Source organism: Coregonus lavaretus, assembly GCF_964263955.1.
Source record: "Coregonus lavaretus genome assembly, chromosome: 15".
In the NCBI taxonomy this organism is placed as follows: Eukaryota; Metazoa; Chordata; class Actinopteri; order Salmoniformes; family Salmonidae; genus Coregonus; species Coregonus lavaretus.
The window spans coordinates 41,619,936-41,637,265 of record NC_140002.1 but is presented as its reverse complement, the minus strand read 5'-3'; the positions used below and the strand labels follow the sequence as shown (position 1 = coordinate 41,637,265).

General features: G+C 36.6%; 1 protein-coding gene across 1 annotated transcript in view; it reads right to left on the bottom strand.

Annotated features, from left to right (window-relative positions):
* Positions 1 to 15,340: 15,340 nt before the first annotated feature.
* The window catches only part of LOC311142787 (zinc finger and BTB domain-containing protein 20-like), a 33,985-nt gene continuing 31,995 nt past the window's right edge, over positions 15,341 to 17,330 (bottom strand). Inside the window, exon 5 of the mRNA XM_084178462.1 lies at positions 15,341 to 17,028. Within this exon, the coding sequence (XP_084034588.1) occupies positions 16,499 to 17,028 (530 nt within the window). The 3' untranslated portion in view covers positions 15,341 to 16,498. The remainder of the gene's footprint in view (positions 17,029 to 17,330) is intronic.

Here is a 17,330-nt window from a genome sequence, read left to right as displayed (position 1 = left end):
ATAGAAAAATATAGACATGAATGATGAAAATATACAATTTTTGTTTTGGCAAATTTTTCTATATATTGTTGAACATAGTATACTCTACAAGCAAATCAAAGTTCTAGAGTATGCTAATGGCCTCATGGGTAGGTGTCAGTATCTTAAAGATATGCGGGTTTATGGTAACAAGACATTAGGCAATATTTCTTAAACTTACAGAAGGCAAAATATAAATGATGATATTAGTTGGCAGGGGTCTTTACTTCAACATTATTGTGTTTTTATGTATAATCTAATACCTTTTAAGACTTTTTCTGCTAGATGTTTTCTAAGACCCCTTTTCCATCTGTTTGACCTGAAAACAAAGCCTGCTTATTCCAAATTTTTAGGACGTAAAATGGTTGACAAATTAAAAAATATAGACTCTTAGGTTTCATTTGACACCAAATTGGATGTGCTCCTATGAACTTTACATGTTAGTGATCATGGGGCCTTTACATAGAAATGCCCTAATGCAGTCAACAATAACAAATGTCTTGAATTGTAAACATTCTATTTATTCTCAAACTAAAGAATTTAACTTCTATGGTCTTTGGATGATCTTTTAAATATTATCAGAACCACACTGCATAGACCGACCATCAGAGTATATGTCACTAGTTGAAATGGTTTGGAAATCTGTGGCTGTAATGTAGTATGAAGCAACAGGTAGCAACATATGTCTGGTCTACTAGGCAAATCCTTTAATGAAATAAAAACACACAACATTACTTTCTGTGAAGTACAGGAAAGTACTAGTTTTTATTCCTTCATAATCAAACTTCACAAACAGCGTGAACTTGTACAATACCTCAGAGAGTGAAAATTACAAAAAAAGTGCTGGTAACATTTACAAAAAATCATCCTTACTTAGCAACAATCAGTTTATTCTTCCACACTTTTTTTAGTATTTTGTATTAAGGCTTAATACTTCTGTATAAAGTATATGCAAGATAAGTCTTCACAGTTTTTCGAAAAAAGTCACAATATTATGTAACATAATGAAGCTTTACGGCTATTTTTCTTTTATAATAACAAATACACATCACTGGTAAATATACGTGAAATACAGGGCTTACTGTAAAATGGCAGGTAATGATACTGTTTGCTGAAATAACTTGCTTTCACACATTGATAGGAAAGGTTTGACATACCATTGTGATAACTGAAGGAGGAAGAAATAAAAAATGATAAGCATAAGCACTCGGGAGATTGCCTCCTAACTTTGGCACATCCCTTTAAACATTTTCACAAAATATATAAGATTTATTTTGGAAATCATATGCACGGAAGAATATTAAAACTGGCATAAAGTGAAAACATGCTGTGTAGTAAGGTGCTAAATCAGAGATATACAATAGCCAGCCTTTCCACTCAGACTGAATTGAATAAGGTGCATTTGTAAGACTCAAAGCATGTAGGTATTTCTCTTAGATTTCAACTGACTAAAATAACTTAGAAACACAAACTTTCAAAAACAACCAAAATAAAGTTGACCAAGTCTCGAAGTAGCCTCTTGTACTCATGCATCCCCATGGATTGAGAGAAATGGTTGAATATCTCTTACTACAGTAATGCAGCTGTTCAAATGTGGCATATGACAATAAAAAGGAGAGCTGTATTTTATTTGTTATGTTATTTGCTTATCTTTAAGAGTATGGATATTCCACAGAGGCTATTTAATGTGGAACATGCGTCTGAGAAATTAGAAGAGTAATGAATGAGATGGAATCAAAAGCTGAGATATATTCAGGGTATTCCCTAAGCTGCACTAGTTAACAGATCAACAGATGGGCGCTCTAGAATTGACCAATTTCACCCTCATGCATACTGTACGGTTAAAGTGATGCAACAAGCTTGCTTAAATAGCCTACATCACAAAAGCAATTTGGTTTTAGTGCAAACACTATTGGCTGGCTTCAGCTTCTCAATAATAACAAGCTCACCAAGGAGATTACAAGAAGGCACATACTTATGCTTCCTCTAACACGCAACATATTTAGACAAACTGCAACATCTTTCAACAACACCACAAAGCGGTAATAACAGGAAAGCTACTATTTCCAGATACCAAAAATCATAATTATCATGATTGCTATCATAAATGATTGATGGTTTATAATTATCAATAGAGAACATTTTGACTTCAACAATATTTCACCCTACTACTCTTGATGTATATTTCCTTATGGATAATTATGAATTATAATATATTTGGGTGGACTTTGAATATTTGGATGACTAAACTGATGTTAAAATTGACAAGGAAAGATGCATTTCCCATCCATCAGTGTTTTTCTATAGAAATGTTGTAGTCTTTTTTTCATTTTCAATACTGTTATCAATAATGTCCCAGAAAAATGTACTCACTCAGACCTGACCTCGGATCTTTACAGATCATATGAGTGTTTTAAAACAAAAATAAGTAAATCAGTGAAGAAATTGTATGTTTTAACATGGAGGAAGTTTAATGTGTTATGTTGGCATCATTTGCAAGAAAATATTGTCTACATAACATAAACCTTTATTACCTTTTGTTCAGTTACCACCATCTTTTTCTGATGAGGACATTTTACAATGAGTGCATGTTTATGGGACATCTTGTGACTCTCAACTCCTTCCTGTCCCTCACTTAGAGCAGTTTCATTTTGTCCAAAAACAATCACACGAGGAAACAGAACGTCTGATTGGTCAAACATGTCAACTCTAAACAACAAAATGTGCGTGTCCAAGTTCATAATATGTGTATCAAAGACAACAGGTTTCCATTCTGTACCTTTTAAACAAACATTTAAAAAAACTAACTTTTCAAATATCACCTTTTACACAGTGTTACACCTGAACACAGACAGCGCTCTTATTTCAAATACTGTGGCTTGAAGAATGTGTCAAATGTTCTGTGTTGTATTGCTTTCCATCAACGAAGACCAAAATATGTTTAGTGCAAATCTCTTTTCTGGTTTGATAAGTGGTAGTTGGCTCTGCAAAACACTTTGACATTAAGACAACATATACCGAGTGGTTTCTTTTGATTATTGAATTGCTATTAAGTGGTATCCCTTTTGATATTTTAGCATATACTTATTAGAACAGTCTTTCATTAGAAGAGAGAATTTAGAAATTGTTATTGTATAATAATGACAGACAGATTTTATAATGCAAATGCAACAATTTAGCAGATATATTCAGCACCTTATTGAACTTAATTAAAATGGTGCAAATATATTGATCAATTTCCATTTAAAAAAATGTCACTATTCCTTCTCCAGCAGGATGGACCCGCTCCATCTGTCAGGTAATGGGTGTGATAAGGCTTTATTCTGTGCAGTCGGTTCATGTCTCTCATATAATAGCTCTCAACTTGGTAATGTTGGAAAACTCAGTCCAGTCCAGTGTTTGACAAGTCAAAGTATAAAACTTCCTTGTACATACATAAAAAAAAAAATACGTATCACCTATTTCAAAACAGCAGTCATACAATTCAAACAAGGTTGTTTCATAACAGTAATAAAAATACAAACCAACTTGGAGCACACATAAAAGAAAACAAACATTACTGCAGCATATAAATCAGGGTTGCTTAATTGTAATGTTAACTACCTTTCCTACAACAGCTCCACTTCTGCCAAGTTCATTACTGTAATATATAAGGATTATTTGATCAGGAAGATAATGAAATCGCAAGCCAAAGCAGGCAACAAAACCTAACAAAATATTCTTAACTAAATACATGTGTATATATAAGTGAACCTCATATTTCACTGCAGGTACTTTGTTTTTTATAAACACCTATAAGATATGGCACCAAAAAGCTTGACAGTCTGATTAAAAACCTAAGCATACAGCTACACTTCGAGAGAACAATGAATTTCTGATTTATCACTGAGTGGATCTTACAATTTCCAAGGGAGACACTGACTTTATGACACTACCACACTAAAGAAGCACGACACAAATTACTAATCATATTTCAAACATCCAGCTTGAAAAAAGCTTCAAAGGTCTTACCTCATCAATTAGTGAAATATTTCCAATACACATTTTCCAAGGGGTTACATTCTTCTTTGATATGAACAAGTAATATTACAAATAATATATAATGTAGTAATCAACATCATGTATGCCACCAATTGATAAGAAATTTGGTCCACATCATCGAGATGTTAATACAACTCAATTAATAGGAATATTACTACACTGTTTTGTTGTTTTTACAGTAATTATTCATCAAATGTCTGCTGGCTATTGGGTTTAATGCTCTCTGGGGAAAATGTATCTGTAGCAGGCTCTAGGGTAGCCATCAAAATTTAATAATATCGTATTGTGGGATAAAAAAAAATTACCCTTAAAGTAGATTTAGGCCTCTTTGTGTTACTTGGATTGGTTGTTATGGGCAGTGGCAAGTTTAATGTTCCTACTCTTTTACTCAATGGCATCAACACATTGCAAAACCAATAAACAAATATGTGCAAAAGCAACTAGCATCTTGGTCCATCTCTAAGTATGAAAAAACAGTATAAATTCGGTATGGATCTTCCACTATATGTTTGAATAACATTTTGAGACAGGTGTCTTTTGAATATTAGTCAGGCAAATAGATAAATTGTGCATGGCACGTCAGTTTAGTATCAGTTTTCCACCAATCCAGTGCATTTTGTTTATCAGAGAATAAAAGCTTTGAAATCAACAATACGGCAGGAAGAAATCAACTACTGAAAACTGGAATAGCAGACGAACGGCTCAAACAAAGACAAACAGATGAATCAAATCAAATGCGTATTGGAAAGGCCTAAATCAATTAGCTAAGAGTACGTAGAGAAAATAACTCATGGATATTGAGTATTACTTTTAAGCAGAGGAACAATGCAACATTTACAATCTTATTAATGTAATAACATGCTATAGTTTTACATCCCAGCTACTATGTGTCAGGTTTATTTTTTGTTTTGCTGAATTTCTTTAGAAAAGCTATTTTGGTCTACAGTAGGCACATTAACACAACTATTCAACTACAGTCTACCAATAGTGATCAGAGTATAAATCGCAGTGACGCATTTTCATAAGCACCCTGTCTTGAGTATCAAAAGAAAATATAACTTTAGCCATCTAGCCAGATTTGAACACATACAAATTTATAGGAACGTACATCTTGGTAGTCTTGGTTATCGCTTACACAACAGATTATGTTCTTTCTGCTTGAAACTCAAACACTGTGATATTCTTATCATTCTTTGGTGTTTACAGAAAAAAACATGTCATCCAACATATTCAATAGCCCCCTAATGGTTAGCTTGGATCCATATCACAACAGACAAACATAATGACAACTACCGACACCTTCAACAACAACACAAAGCAACATATTGTAATGGAAGTTCTGCATGTTCAAACGAATTATATATGATTGCATGCTGATTGAGACCACAAGTATGGGGGGAACACAGCAGAAAGTGGACAGAAAAGTGTTAACCGAACCTATTTGGTGAAAGAGGGACCAATTTAGAAAAACATATGGGTAACATAGTGCAGTGCATGTTGCTTAATCTCACCATATACATTTATCTTTTGGACATGTGAGAAGTTCAAGAGACCCGCTGAAAGCCCCAAGACATCCAAGGTGCTAAGCAAGCTACTGTTCAGGCTCTTTTATTCAGCACCTTTCAAACTCCACAGCTTCTGGATGACTCAGTATTCTCTGTAACTAAGAGACAACATTTAAGGGGGAGTTTGAGATATTGCATATGAAACACAATCAGATAGGCACCAGAGCACACCATGGTAGCAAGCAGACCATTGTTGTGTATACAGGGGCATATTCTGCACTATGGTTAGAAGCTATATCAAATACAATGATAGGATCATCAATGCAAGAGATGCTAAGCAGTGCTTTTCTGAGACTGACCTGTAATCATCTACAGTTTAGCAAGACAGTGACATTAAATTAAACATCAATATGAGGGTGATTATTGCGAAGATTAAACTAAACATAAACCAATTTAGAGGGGAAAATGTCCCATGACAAAATAACCAACAGAGGAGATCAGCGAATAGTGAAAATAAAGTAATTGATTTAGTGTCCTAGTAAGGCTGTTGGGGTCACGTCATTTGTTACCGAGTCTGAGAAAATCGACAACATAGTCACGTAAAGTGATACCAGACTAGTTAGGAATGTTCTGGACATTACAGGAATGTGGATATTTCAAATATGTGGTGGGTATTGGGGTCCTGACAATATATGACACTAACTTTCCCTATCAATTCAAGTTAGAGATACACAAAAAAGATGACTATTGATCTCCAAATCATATTCTAGAGTAGAATGCTGAAGATAGGCTAATAGTGGGGCAGCTGTCTGAATCTGGTTTACAAGGACACTTTTAATTACAGTTAACATTCAGACAAAGGCTTGCTACTCTTCAAGTAAAACTTGTTTGCACTTCTAACTGGTATTGCTGTGGTGTTGTAGACTGGAGTAGCTGAATCAAATATAGTACTGCACTTGTGTCACTGATCATGTACAGTCATTTACGTGCACATGTAGCTAGGTGCAGGGACAGAGAAGCATAATTGATTGCTAGGTCAGAAACAGATTTCGACTGCCTATCATCGCCCAACCAGCACAAAGACACAAGTATACACGCAATCCATATGAACTACAACCAGACAACAAACTCACAGTATGTGCTCAACTGACTGGGATGTCTGAAGTGAGATGGTAATCACTGTATTCTGAGAAAACAGCTAGGCTATGTCTAAGGACAACATTTGATTGTGGTAGGGATTTTGCATCAAAACAAAAGGTAAGACAATAAGTGTTTTAGTGACTACTATTTAGATGTTTTAGAAGAGCAAAAATCCCCAAATGTAGTTATGGACGTTCAGTATGGCAGAACAATGATAGCTAGTGCTGATAAGCCAAAAGTCATGACAATTTAGGTGTGCTTACAAACCTGGGCAAACTCTTTCAGATTACATAGTTTTAGACAAACAAAACAATGCTGTGTGTGTGTAATGGCAAATATGAAAATAGGTACCAGCTACTATATCATATTACTGTACATGCTTACTCATTGTCGTAATGAAGAAGAGTTGGGAGAATGCCTCATGGCTATGACCCTTACTGTATTACAGTAAATTAACTCCAGTTGTTTATAATAGCTGTTTTCTCTTATGTATTAGTTACAAAACTATGTATGACAGCAGGAAATAAAAACACAAATCTATCTTATATAAATAGAAGATTTGAGGCAGATAAAGACATTTTAAAGGGCTTTCTTAGGATGTTATGACTATGACCAACATTATAGTAGTATAAATATTGTTATCATTTGTGTATAGATTATCATGTGTATATACTGTATATATTTGTAAAATGTACTGTAGGAGAGCAAAACTACTTTATGAAGATTTAGTATAGTAATGTACAAATAGGCACTTGATAGATAGGCATACTCCTTATATCCCTCAAAGCATATTCATTTAGCTGCAGTTCTGTCTGTATCTCAAAAAGGTTATATTATACGTGTTAAAGTTGTTGATGAAGAAGATATTGATTTTTAAAAAACGTGTATGTACTGTATATCCATTAGATTCAACTGATATCATGTAGTTGGAATTGATCTATATAATGTATGACAGCAGGTTTACTGTCAGGGTAACTGTTCGTTACTATCTGAGTTACTAAGTGTGCGAATAAAATGAATGTGAGGACACTGAAGTAAAGTAATCAGGAGCTGTTAGACAAATAGCATGAGTATTTCTAAGCCTGCTAGAACTAGAACTACACTCAGAAAAAAAGGTTCCAAAAGGGTTCTTCAGCTGTCCCCATAGGAGAACTCTTTTTTCGCTCCAGGTAGAACCCTTTTTGGTTCCAGGCAGAACCCTTTTGGGTTCCATATAGAACCCTCTGTAGAAAGGGTTCTACCTGGAACCAAAAAGGGTTCTTCAAATTGTTCTCCTATGTGGACAGCTGACGAACCCTTTTCGGTTCTACATAGCACCTTTTTTTCTAAGAGTGTATACTAGTAATCGATTACATCACGTGCTGTGGCATTCAAGCAGGATATCTCTGTGACATTCAATTGAATATGAGAGGCATTCTATCTATCATCCCTAGCTAACACATGACTAGTTTTATCACTACTTTTGTTCTTATATTTTCCCAAAATGTTTTCCACTGAACGTATCTCTCATTTGAAAAGAGGTTTGTGTCCAACCAGAAGATATGCGCTTCTGGCTAGCTGTCATGTCTTCAATGGCTGTCTATCCTTTGCCCACTAACTAAAAACAAATTACAAATCCACCGGTACACAATGGTTGCAAGACAAAAGGGCAAAGTAAAGCCCTGAAACACACAAGCACACAGATGATTCAAACACTGCAAAACTGACAACAAAGCAGATCCTGTGTCTGTACACTAAAGTAAAAACGTGAAACATAAGAAAATGCCCGTTAAAACACCAAATGGAAAGCTGTAGGCTTAATTCTACGTAATTCTATACCTGTGAATATATTGTATAGCTGAAAAATACTTTATGTTATAGCAATCTTACAAACATAAATTTCAAACACTTTCTTGGACAATGATGACAGGGGTGTATTTCAGGGTTGCATTGCATGTTTTCACAACTTGCTGACTATTAACTGAACACAATAATGGGACATCAGCCACTGGTACAATAAGTGAATAAAACACAAGAGAGCTATTATAAGTAAGGCCAGGGAGGAGTACCGAAAAAACATGGCGCTGTTGGAAAACAAATCCTGGGTAGTTCTTAAGTCATGTCAATTTATAGTATCATAAGATGATACTAATGCTAAACCTCTGCTTGTAAGTCAAGTTTGCCATAAAACACACGTATGAGTGAGGTCAACCATCTATGGGGAACCAACAGGCCTATGCCTCAGTATTGTCAATATAATTTCATGTTTCCATTGAACCTCTTATGAGCTGTGTGATAATATGGATGATTTATAGCCCAAATCCACTCTCGAAATACTGTATCTCAAAACCAACATCTACATTGCTATTATCTTTTTACACAACCTATGACAACGAGAAAATGACGTACTTTAGAATAACATCTACAGTCAATAGTGCATTTGATTCATTTATTACATAAATATCATTTAGGCTGACTGTAAGAGACTGCAAAGTGGTCAAAATAATGCTAGATTATCTCACTGATAATACATTTGGAAGCAACTATTGTCTGGTCTTGGTTTCATTATAGATAAGTGACGGTTCCTTTGCTTTCATAGAGTGTGTTTGTTATGCATTAATGATTCTGTTTTCTGAAACTGAAGGTTGGACTTACTTTCATAGTGCATGGTTCTTACTGTGTTTACTGGGGCTAACTGTGTGACTGTACTGCTCTGCCTAGCTGGTTGACCATTTCTATACTATTCCATAGAGCAGACAACAACACCACCAGGGATGTAACTACATAGTAGGACACAGAGGTAAAAAAAAAAATAGAACGATTATATATATATATATGGAACTCAGTCAGGGTCTAAACTTACTGTTGAGAGTTAGAATAGTAGAATACACAAGGTGCAATTTCGAAACTTAGTTGTGCATCAGCAGTTTTCCTGTTGTTATAGGTCACTCACTGACAGTCACTCAATTAGCCCATTGCAGTAAAACATTTTTAGATTGGTAAATTAGTCTAGTTAGTCAGCTATCTAAACTTGTAGTAATCATGGCCGAATTACCGACTGGGCAAGCATGGCACTCTAGGGGGCCACAATTGATTTTGTTAGTCACTCTCACTCAGATATCATTAACATGGAATTAGTCATGGCAAAATATGGGGAATTGCAGGAAATTAGCTGTAAAACTGCAAAAACAATTGTTCTGTAAAGCAAACTCATTTGTTTACTTTTTGTTAATGAGATACCTTTTCTGCCAACAGATCCCTCTGTACGTATTAAATTATAGTTTTTAATCCTGATTCTGAGTTCATGTGTAGCGGCTAATTGTATAGCTAATAGGCTATGTGTTTGTAGATCGACTGAGGTGAATGAAGCTACAGCAACCAATTTGATAATTGCTGGGGTCACTTTTTCTGTTCTCCAAATAGCATTTTAAAGTTTTTAAATTGTATCGAAATGCAGTAAATGAGCTTCAACTTTCTTAAAACAGTCCGGACCTCACTAAAACTCAGACCCTGGTTACGACCCTGAACATTACCACCAACAACAACTGTATGCCAGAGCAATAAAATGTGATTAAAATAGATCTCAGCAGTTCCTTACATACGGTAGACCTCTGTTAAGGACTTTGCCTCCTCAAACATAAGACTACAGAGAGTGCTGCAAGAATAGAGACAAAGTTAACATTGTACGCAGCCATACAGTGTCCCTTGTCTTAGTGTAGCAATAGAAGCTACAGAGTAGAAGCATGTATAGGCTTATGTTCCCCGTAGAGACCTCAGCAGCAGAGGATAACAAACTGCTGGCCAATCACAAGTCACCTACAGTTGAAGTCGGAAGTTTACATACACCTTAGCCAAATACATTTCAATTCCTGACATTTAATCCTAGTACAAATTCCCTGTCTTAGGTCAGTTAGGATCACCACTTTATTTTAAGAATGTGAAATGTCAGAATAATAGTAGAGAGAATTATTTATTTCAGCTTTTATTTCTTTCATTACATTCCCAGTGGGTCAGAAGTTTACATACACTCAATTAGTATTTGGTAGCATTGCCTTTAAAATTGTTTAACTTGGGTCAAACGTTTCGGGTAGCCTTCCACAAGCTTCCCACAATAAGTTGGGGGAATTTTGGCCCATTCCTCCTGACAGAGCTGGTGTAACTGAGTCAGGTTTGTAGGCCTCCTTGCTCACCCACGCTTTTTCAGTTCTGCCCACATATTTTCTATAGAATTGAGGTCAGGGCTTTGTGATGGCCACTCCAATACCTTGACTTTGTTGTCCTTAAGCCATTTTGCCACAACTTTGGAAGTATGCTTGGGGTCATTGTCCATTTGGAAGACCCATTTGCGACCAAGATGTAACTTTCTGACTGATCTCTTGAGATGTTGCTTCAATATATCCACATAATTGTCCTTCCTCATGATGCCATCTATTTTGTGAAGAGCACCAGTCCCTCCTGCAGCAAAGCATCCCCACAGCATGATGCTGCCACACCCGTGCTTCACGGTTGGGATGGTGTTCTTCGGCTTGCAAGGTACCCCCTTTTTCCTCCAAACATAACGATGGTCATTATGGCCAAACAGTTCTATTTTTGATTCATCAGACCAGAGGACATTTCTCCAAAAAGTATGATCTTTGTCCCCATGTGCAGTTGCAAACCGTAGTCTGGCTTTTTTATGGCGGTTTTGGAGCAGTGGCCTCTTCCTTGCTGAGCGGCCTTTCAGGTTATGTCGATATAGGACTCGTTTTACTGTGGATATAGATACATTTGTACCTGTTTCCTCCAGCATCTTCACAATGTCCTTTGCTGTTGTTCTGGGATTGATTTGCACTTTTCGCACCAAAGTACATTCATCTCTAGGAGACAGAATGCGTCTCCTTCCTGAGCGGTATGACGGCTGCGTGGTCCCATGGTGTTTATCCTTGCGTACTATTGTTTGTACAGATGAACATGGTACCTTCAGGCATTTGGAAATTGCTCCCAAGGATGAACCAGACTTGTGGAGGTCTACAATAATTCTTCTGAGGTCTTGGCTGATTTCTTTTGATTTTCCCATGATGTCAAGCAAAGAGGCACTGAGTTTGAAGGTAGGCCTTGAAATACATCCACAGGTACACCTCCAATTGACTCAAATTATGTCAATTAGCCTATCAGAAGCTTCTAAAGCCATGACATCATTTTCTGGAATTTCCCAAGCTGTTTCAAGGCACAGTCAACTTAGTGTATGTAAACTTCTGACCCACTGGAATTGTGATACAGTGAATTATAAGTGAAATAATCTGTCTATAAACAATTGTTGGAAAAATTACTTGTGTTATGCACAAAGTAGATGTCCTAACCGACTTGCCAAAACTATAGTTTGTTAACAAGAAATTTGTGGAGTGTAAACTTCCGACTTCAACTGTACATATTTATTTGGACAGTGAAGCTAAAACGTTTAATATTGGATTTGAGATCAAATGTCACCTTTTAATTGAAAGTATTTTCATACAGTACATATCTGTTTTACCGTTTAGAAACTAAAGCACTTTATATATCTAGTCCCCCCATTTGAAGGTGACATAAGTATTGGACAAATTCACTTATGGAGTCACTTTTATTGTAAATAAAAAAATAATATGTTTCTGAACACTTCTACATTAATGTACAGATGCACAAATATCCCCCAAAACATGCTAACCTCTCACCATTACCAATAGGTAAAAAACTTTTTGGGGGGGTATGATATTTATGTCTCTAACTTTATCACTCATCATTATTCACGATTCATTCATAATTATCCATAATCATGGTAGCATCCACCTTAATTTATAAGTGTTCAGAAATATTATATTCTAATTTACAATAAAAGTGACTCCAATATGACACCATACATTATGTACCATTAATTTCTATTGGGCACAACATAATCCAAAACACAAACCAATTCAAACTGCAAATTCATCCAACAAGTTTGTAGTCACAAGCTTGATGTACTCATTGCGTGCTAGGAATATGGGACCAAATACAAAACTTTTGACTAAATGTAACACACTGGGCTCCCGAGTGGCGCAGCGGTCTAAGGCACTGCATCTCAGTGCTGGAGGCGTCACTACAGACCCCTGGTTCGATTCCAGGCTGTATCACAACCGGCCGTGATTGGGAGTCCCATAGAGCGGTGCACAATTGGCCCAGCGTCGTCCGGGTTTGGCCGGTGTAGGCCGTCATTGTAAATAAGAATTTGTTCTTAACTGACTTGCCTAGTTAAATAAAGGAAAAATAAAATAAAAATAAGTGACTTTGTCCAAATACTTATGACACCTTCCAATGGCATGTTGTGTTTGCTAATCTAAGTTTATCATTTTAAAAGGCGAATTGATCATTAGAAAACCATTTTGCAATTATATTAGCACATCTGAAAACTGTTGTGCTGATTAGCAAACACAACGTGCCATTGGAACAAAGGACTGATGGTTGCTGATAATGGGCCTCTGTCCGCCTATGTAGATATTCCATAACAAATCTGCCGTTTCCAGCTACAATAGCCATTTACAACATTAACAATGTCTACACTGTATTTCTGATCAATTTGATGTTATTTTAATGGACAAAAAAATTGCTTTTCTTTAGTAAACAAGGACATTTCTGTGACCCCAAACCTTTGAATGGTAGTGTACATAAAGTGCTTTAATTTCTAAACGGTAAAACAGATATGTATGAAAATATGCTGGGGTATAGAGACAAATTAAACACGTAGGGGAGTGTATATTGTTTCCTTCGCTTGACAACCACATGCTATTTCAGTGACCAGATGGAAACTCTATAACATAATATGAAGACCCCTTTCTGATGCATACAGTAGGTACGTTGTTTCTGATATGAGGAAATCCTAACTTTGGGATTTATGTTAATAACAGTCCTCATCACTTCCTTGTTTTTCCATTTGAAAGAGACAAAGATAGAACACAGTGAAGCTGGTAGAAGAGTATTTTCAGGTACGCCTTGCCTATTCAATTAGCAACCAGCTGACGGTAACTAAAGCACTAGGCACAAAATGCCATGTACTTCTTCCAATAGGGGCAACGTGTTTACCAGTATCAACATTTGATCAATAGATGTCTTCGTAAATGTGCATAACAAATGTGTGTATTAGCCCGAGAGGGTTAGCAAAAGCTGCGTCTCATAGTACCTGCACTGCATATTGCAAAGGAAGCCCTACAGTTCAGGTATTACACCCCCACTTGGGACACCAACAGTTTGATTATATAACACACACAAACACTCACACAGACATACAAACACAAGAGACACACACTTGTGTACACTTTACATATAGCAAATAAGTTGCGTACAATCTCCCACCCACCCTCTTATTCCCAAATAAACTTCTAAAACACGCACATGATTTATGTGTATCATTTATGTCCACGCACATTATAAAATATTGTTTTTGTTTTTTGGGGGATTTCATTTGGCATGAATGCTTTTGTATGAAAATTCAGCATCTGTTCTAATGTATGCAATGCGTTAACTGCTTTTAGAGGGGATTCACTCCTGAAAATAATACATTAAAAGGGTAAAAACAGAGAGAAGCTCACACGATGGTTCGGATTTAAATCAAAATAAATGCTTGCGAAAACACAGCACAAGTAAATACATATAATAGCAAGCAATAACAAAAGCCAAGAAACGTTGAATTACCTTATCAAAAAATGGAACAAAGCTATTCTAACACGTGAATTCTACAACCAAACATTCAATAAAAAAGGATTATTATTCTCTAAAACTATAATATCTCTGGTAACAGTAGTGCACTTATCGGTTTAAGCAGTGCAACATATATGCAAGAAAATAATGCAGTCCTCTTATCAAGCTTTAAAGAAATATTTTTTCCTTTAGAAAATGAAAAAATGAAAATCATAGAATTTAATTTCTTAAGTAAAACAATTCAATATTAAGCACAGGCATTTGAAGAAAATGTGCAAAGTAGCACTTTGTTTTTATCTACAACATATTGTTTTCAGACTGTACTGTGATTGTGGTTAGTTACTATCTCGTCATTGTAACTAAAAAGGTGTGTCTACTCAAAGAAATTAGCAAAATCTTTATATTGCAGTTGCAGGCAGACGTGTTTGTCTTATTTTGGATAAAATGCAAGCACAACAAGACAAATATCAGAGCAGAGCCTTTGAGTGATGTGACACTTGAATGGCATCCCCTCTCCCCTCTCCCTACTCCCAAATCTATTCTGTACACACTGTGTCTAGGTATCCGTGAAAACAGGAATGTATCTTATTGTCTGGAAAGTCCATCTGCAAGTTGTGGTATATTATGAATTAGGCTAATTTTTGACCGGGTATATGTTATCGTTAATTATTTTGCCCCGTGTCTCTATTGTCTGTGTTTTATGTCCGAACATGACATGCCATTTGTGCCACCAGGTGGAGCTAAGATTTCAGGAGTAGTGCATTTTAATTTCTCCACCTGCTCAAATAGCTGGGTCATGTTCTTAGGAACATGGTATACTGAGTTTTAGGTCATAGGTTGATATTTCTGTCCAATGCAAGTTTATAGAATCATTCTCAATTCACCGGTAATCCTTTTGACAGCTGTCTTAAACTTCCTTGGTAAACCATTCCATGATCAAATAATATATCTTTTTTTAGTAATTTGAATGATAATAGTAATAATGAAGAATCATGTTGTAATCTACATCTGATAACAGTCTGGTGCAAATTGAGGAGTAGCAATCATGATAAGTCTTGTAGCATGCTCAAGCCTGCCACAACTGCACATGTAAATTCCTCTTCATTGAACTAAACAATTATTTAGAAACAGATGAAGTCAAGAAGAACCTTCTTCTGTCTTCTGTTATCTCACATGTTTTAAATGGAAGGGGTCTAATAACTATAGCCTTAACAGTCTTCTAAGATATTAGTGGCAGTGTATGCAAATGAAATAAACTCCTAACAATATTACATTTTTGCTCAAATACTGTCTTATCAACAACCCTAATTTCGTAAACTTAACCTGAACCATCAAAATGCATGGACAATAAAACATTTACTAAATAACCATTCCTATACCCACTCACAGGAAGCTACATTTCAGTACAATTATTAAAATCAACTTGTACCTCCACAACTGCTGCATTTTAATCCTGCGATACCATAATAATAAATAAAAGCCCAGTGTCAAATTAATTACTCTCCTTTTCTTATCCGACATAAGAAGGCAAACTTGTGACCAACAATATATTTTTTAGAGGGAATCTTTAGCCCAAGCCAGATATTTTTTTGTTTATTTGAAAATTATACCACAGTAAGCTTGGACGCCTATAGTGCCCAAAACGGTCAATATGGGATCACATTTACCATATTAGAAATTCCATGGCAATGTTTGCACACGCACACACACACAAACAGTCACGCACACATTCAAATACACAAGCACAAGTACACACATACACACATGAACACATACACTCATACAAACATATATCTATACTGTATATAGGTGTGTGAGTTTGAATTTGTGTATGTGTGTGTGTTTCTTTCGTAGGCCTTTCGGTAGTGTTCAACACATAAATCAGTATTTTAGGAAAGCATACATTTAGAGGCCTGTAGTAAGGATCCATCCAGTGGATCAATATCAAACTACAAAGCCTTAAGGCCACCATCTTGTTTTTCTTTTAGAATAACAAAACAAAACAAATTTCTGGGAAACTTAATGTGCCAGTGTCTATACTAATTACTACTCTTCATGACCCAAAATAAAAAAATCTAGTGCCATTTTTCTTTTTCATAATTTTTTTAAAGAAGTGCATCTATTTGTACTTATCCATCGGAGACGTGCATTCGCATGTGGTCATTGAAGTGCTCAATTTGGTCGAACTTGGCAGGGCAGACGGAGCACACATAGGTGGTCCCTTCTTGGCAGCTTGCTTCCGCAGCCACACCCACTCCTGTTCCGACCCCACCCCCTATTCCGGCGCCTCCGCTGACGGGCATGGCGAGGGCCACAACTCCGGCGCCGGGTTCGGGCACGGCCATGGGAATGGAGACAGGGCCACCGGCGCCTGCTGCTCCCGACAGCCCCGTGATGGCGCCCACTGTGCTGTGCAGAGCCATATGTCTCTCCAGCAGGGTCTTGTGAGAGAACTTCTTCTTGCAGATGTAGCACTCGTAGGACTTCTCTCCACGGTGCAGCCGCATGTGGACGTTGAGGGAGCTCTTTTGGGTGAAGCGTTTGTTACAGATGCTGCACTGGTAGGCACGTACCCCTGTGTGAGTGACCATGTGTTTGATTAGGTAATCCTTCAGGGAGAACGAGCGCCAGCAGATGCTGCACTGATGTGGTTTCTCACCTGAATATACACAGAAGTCACAGTCATTAGGATGAAAAATGGGAGGCAAAAACGGACAAAACCCTGCTAAACAACGAAGGACATTGACAGCGCAACTCAATTCTTCCAATGTAGCCTTGAAAATGTAGTTTTGCAAATTAACGTGGTTTGTGCCCGTCACAAAACAAGTTAAACCCAATGCCCTAAGAAAGTTTGACCTCACTGCCAAGCAGCCATTGTTGATGGGCACACTCGTCCTCCATCAGTTTATGAATAGGTATCTCAGCTTGAATATATTTTCGAAACTATTTAAAATACCATGT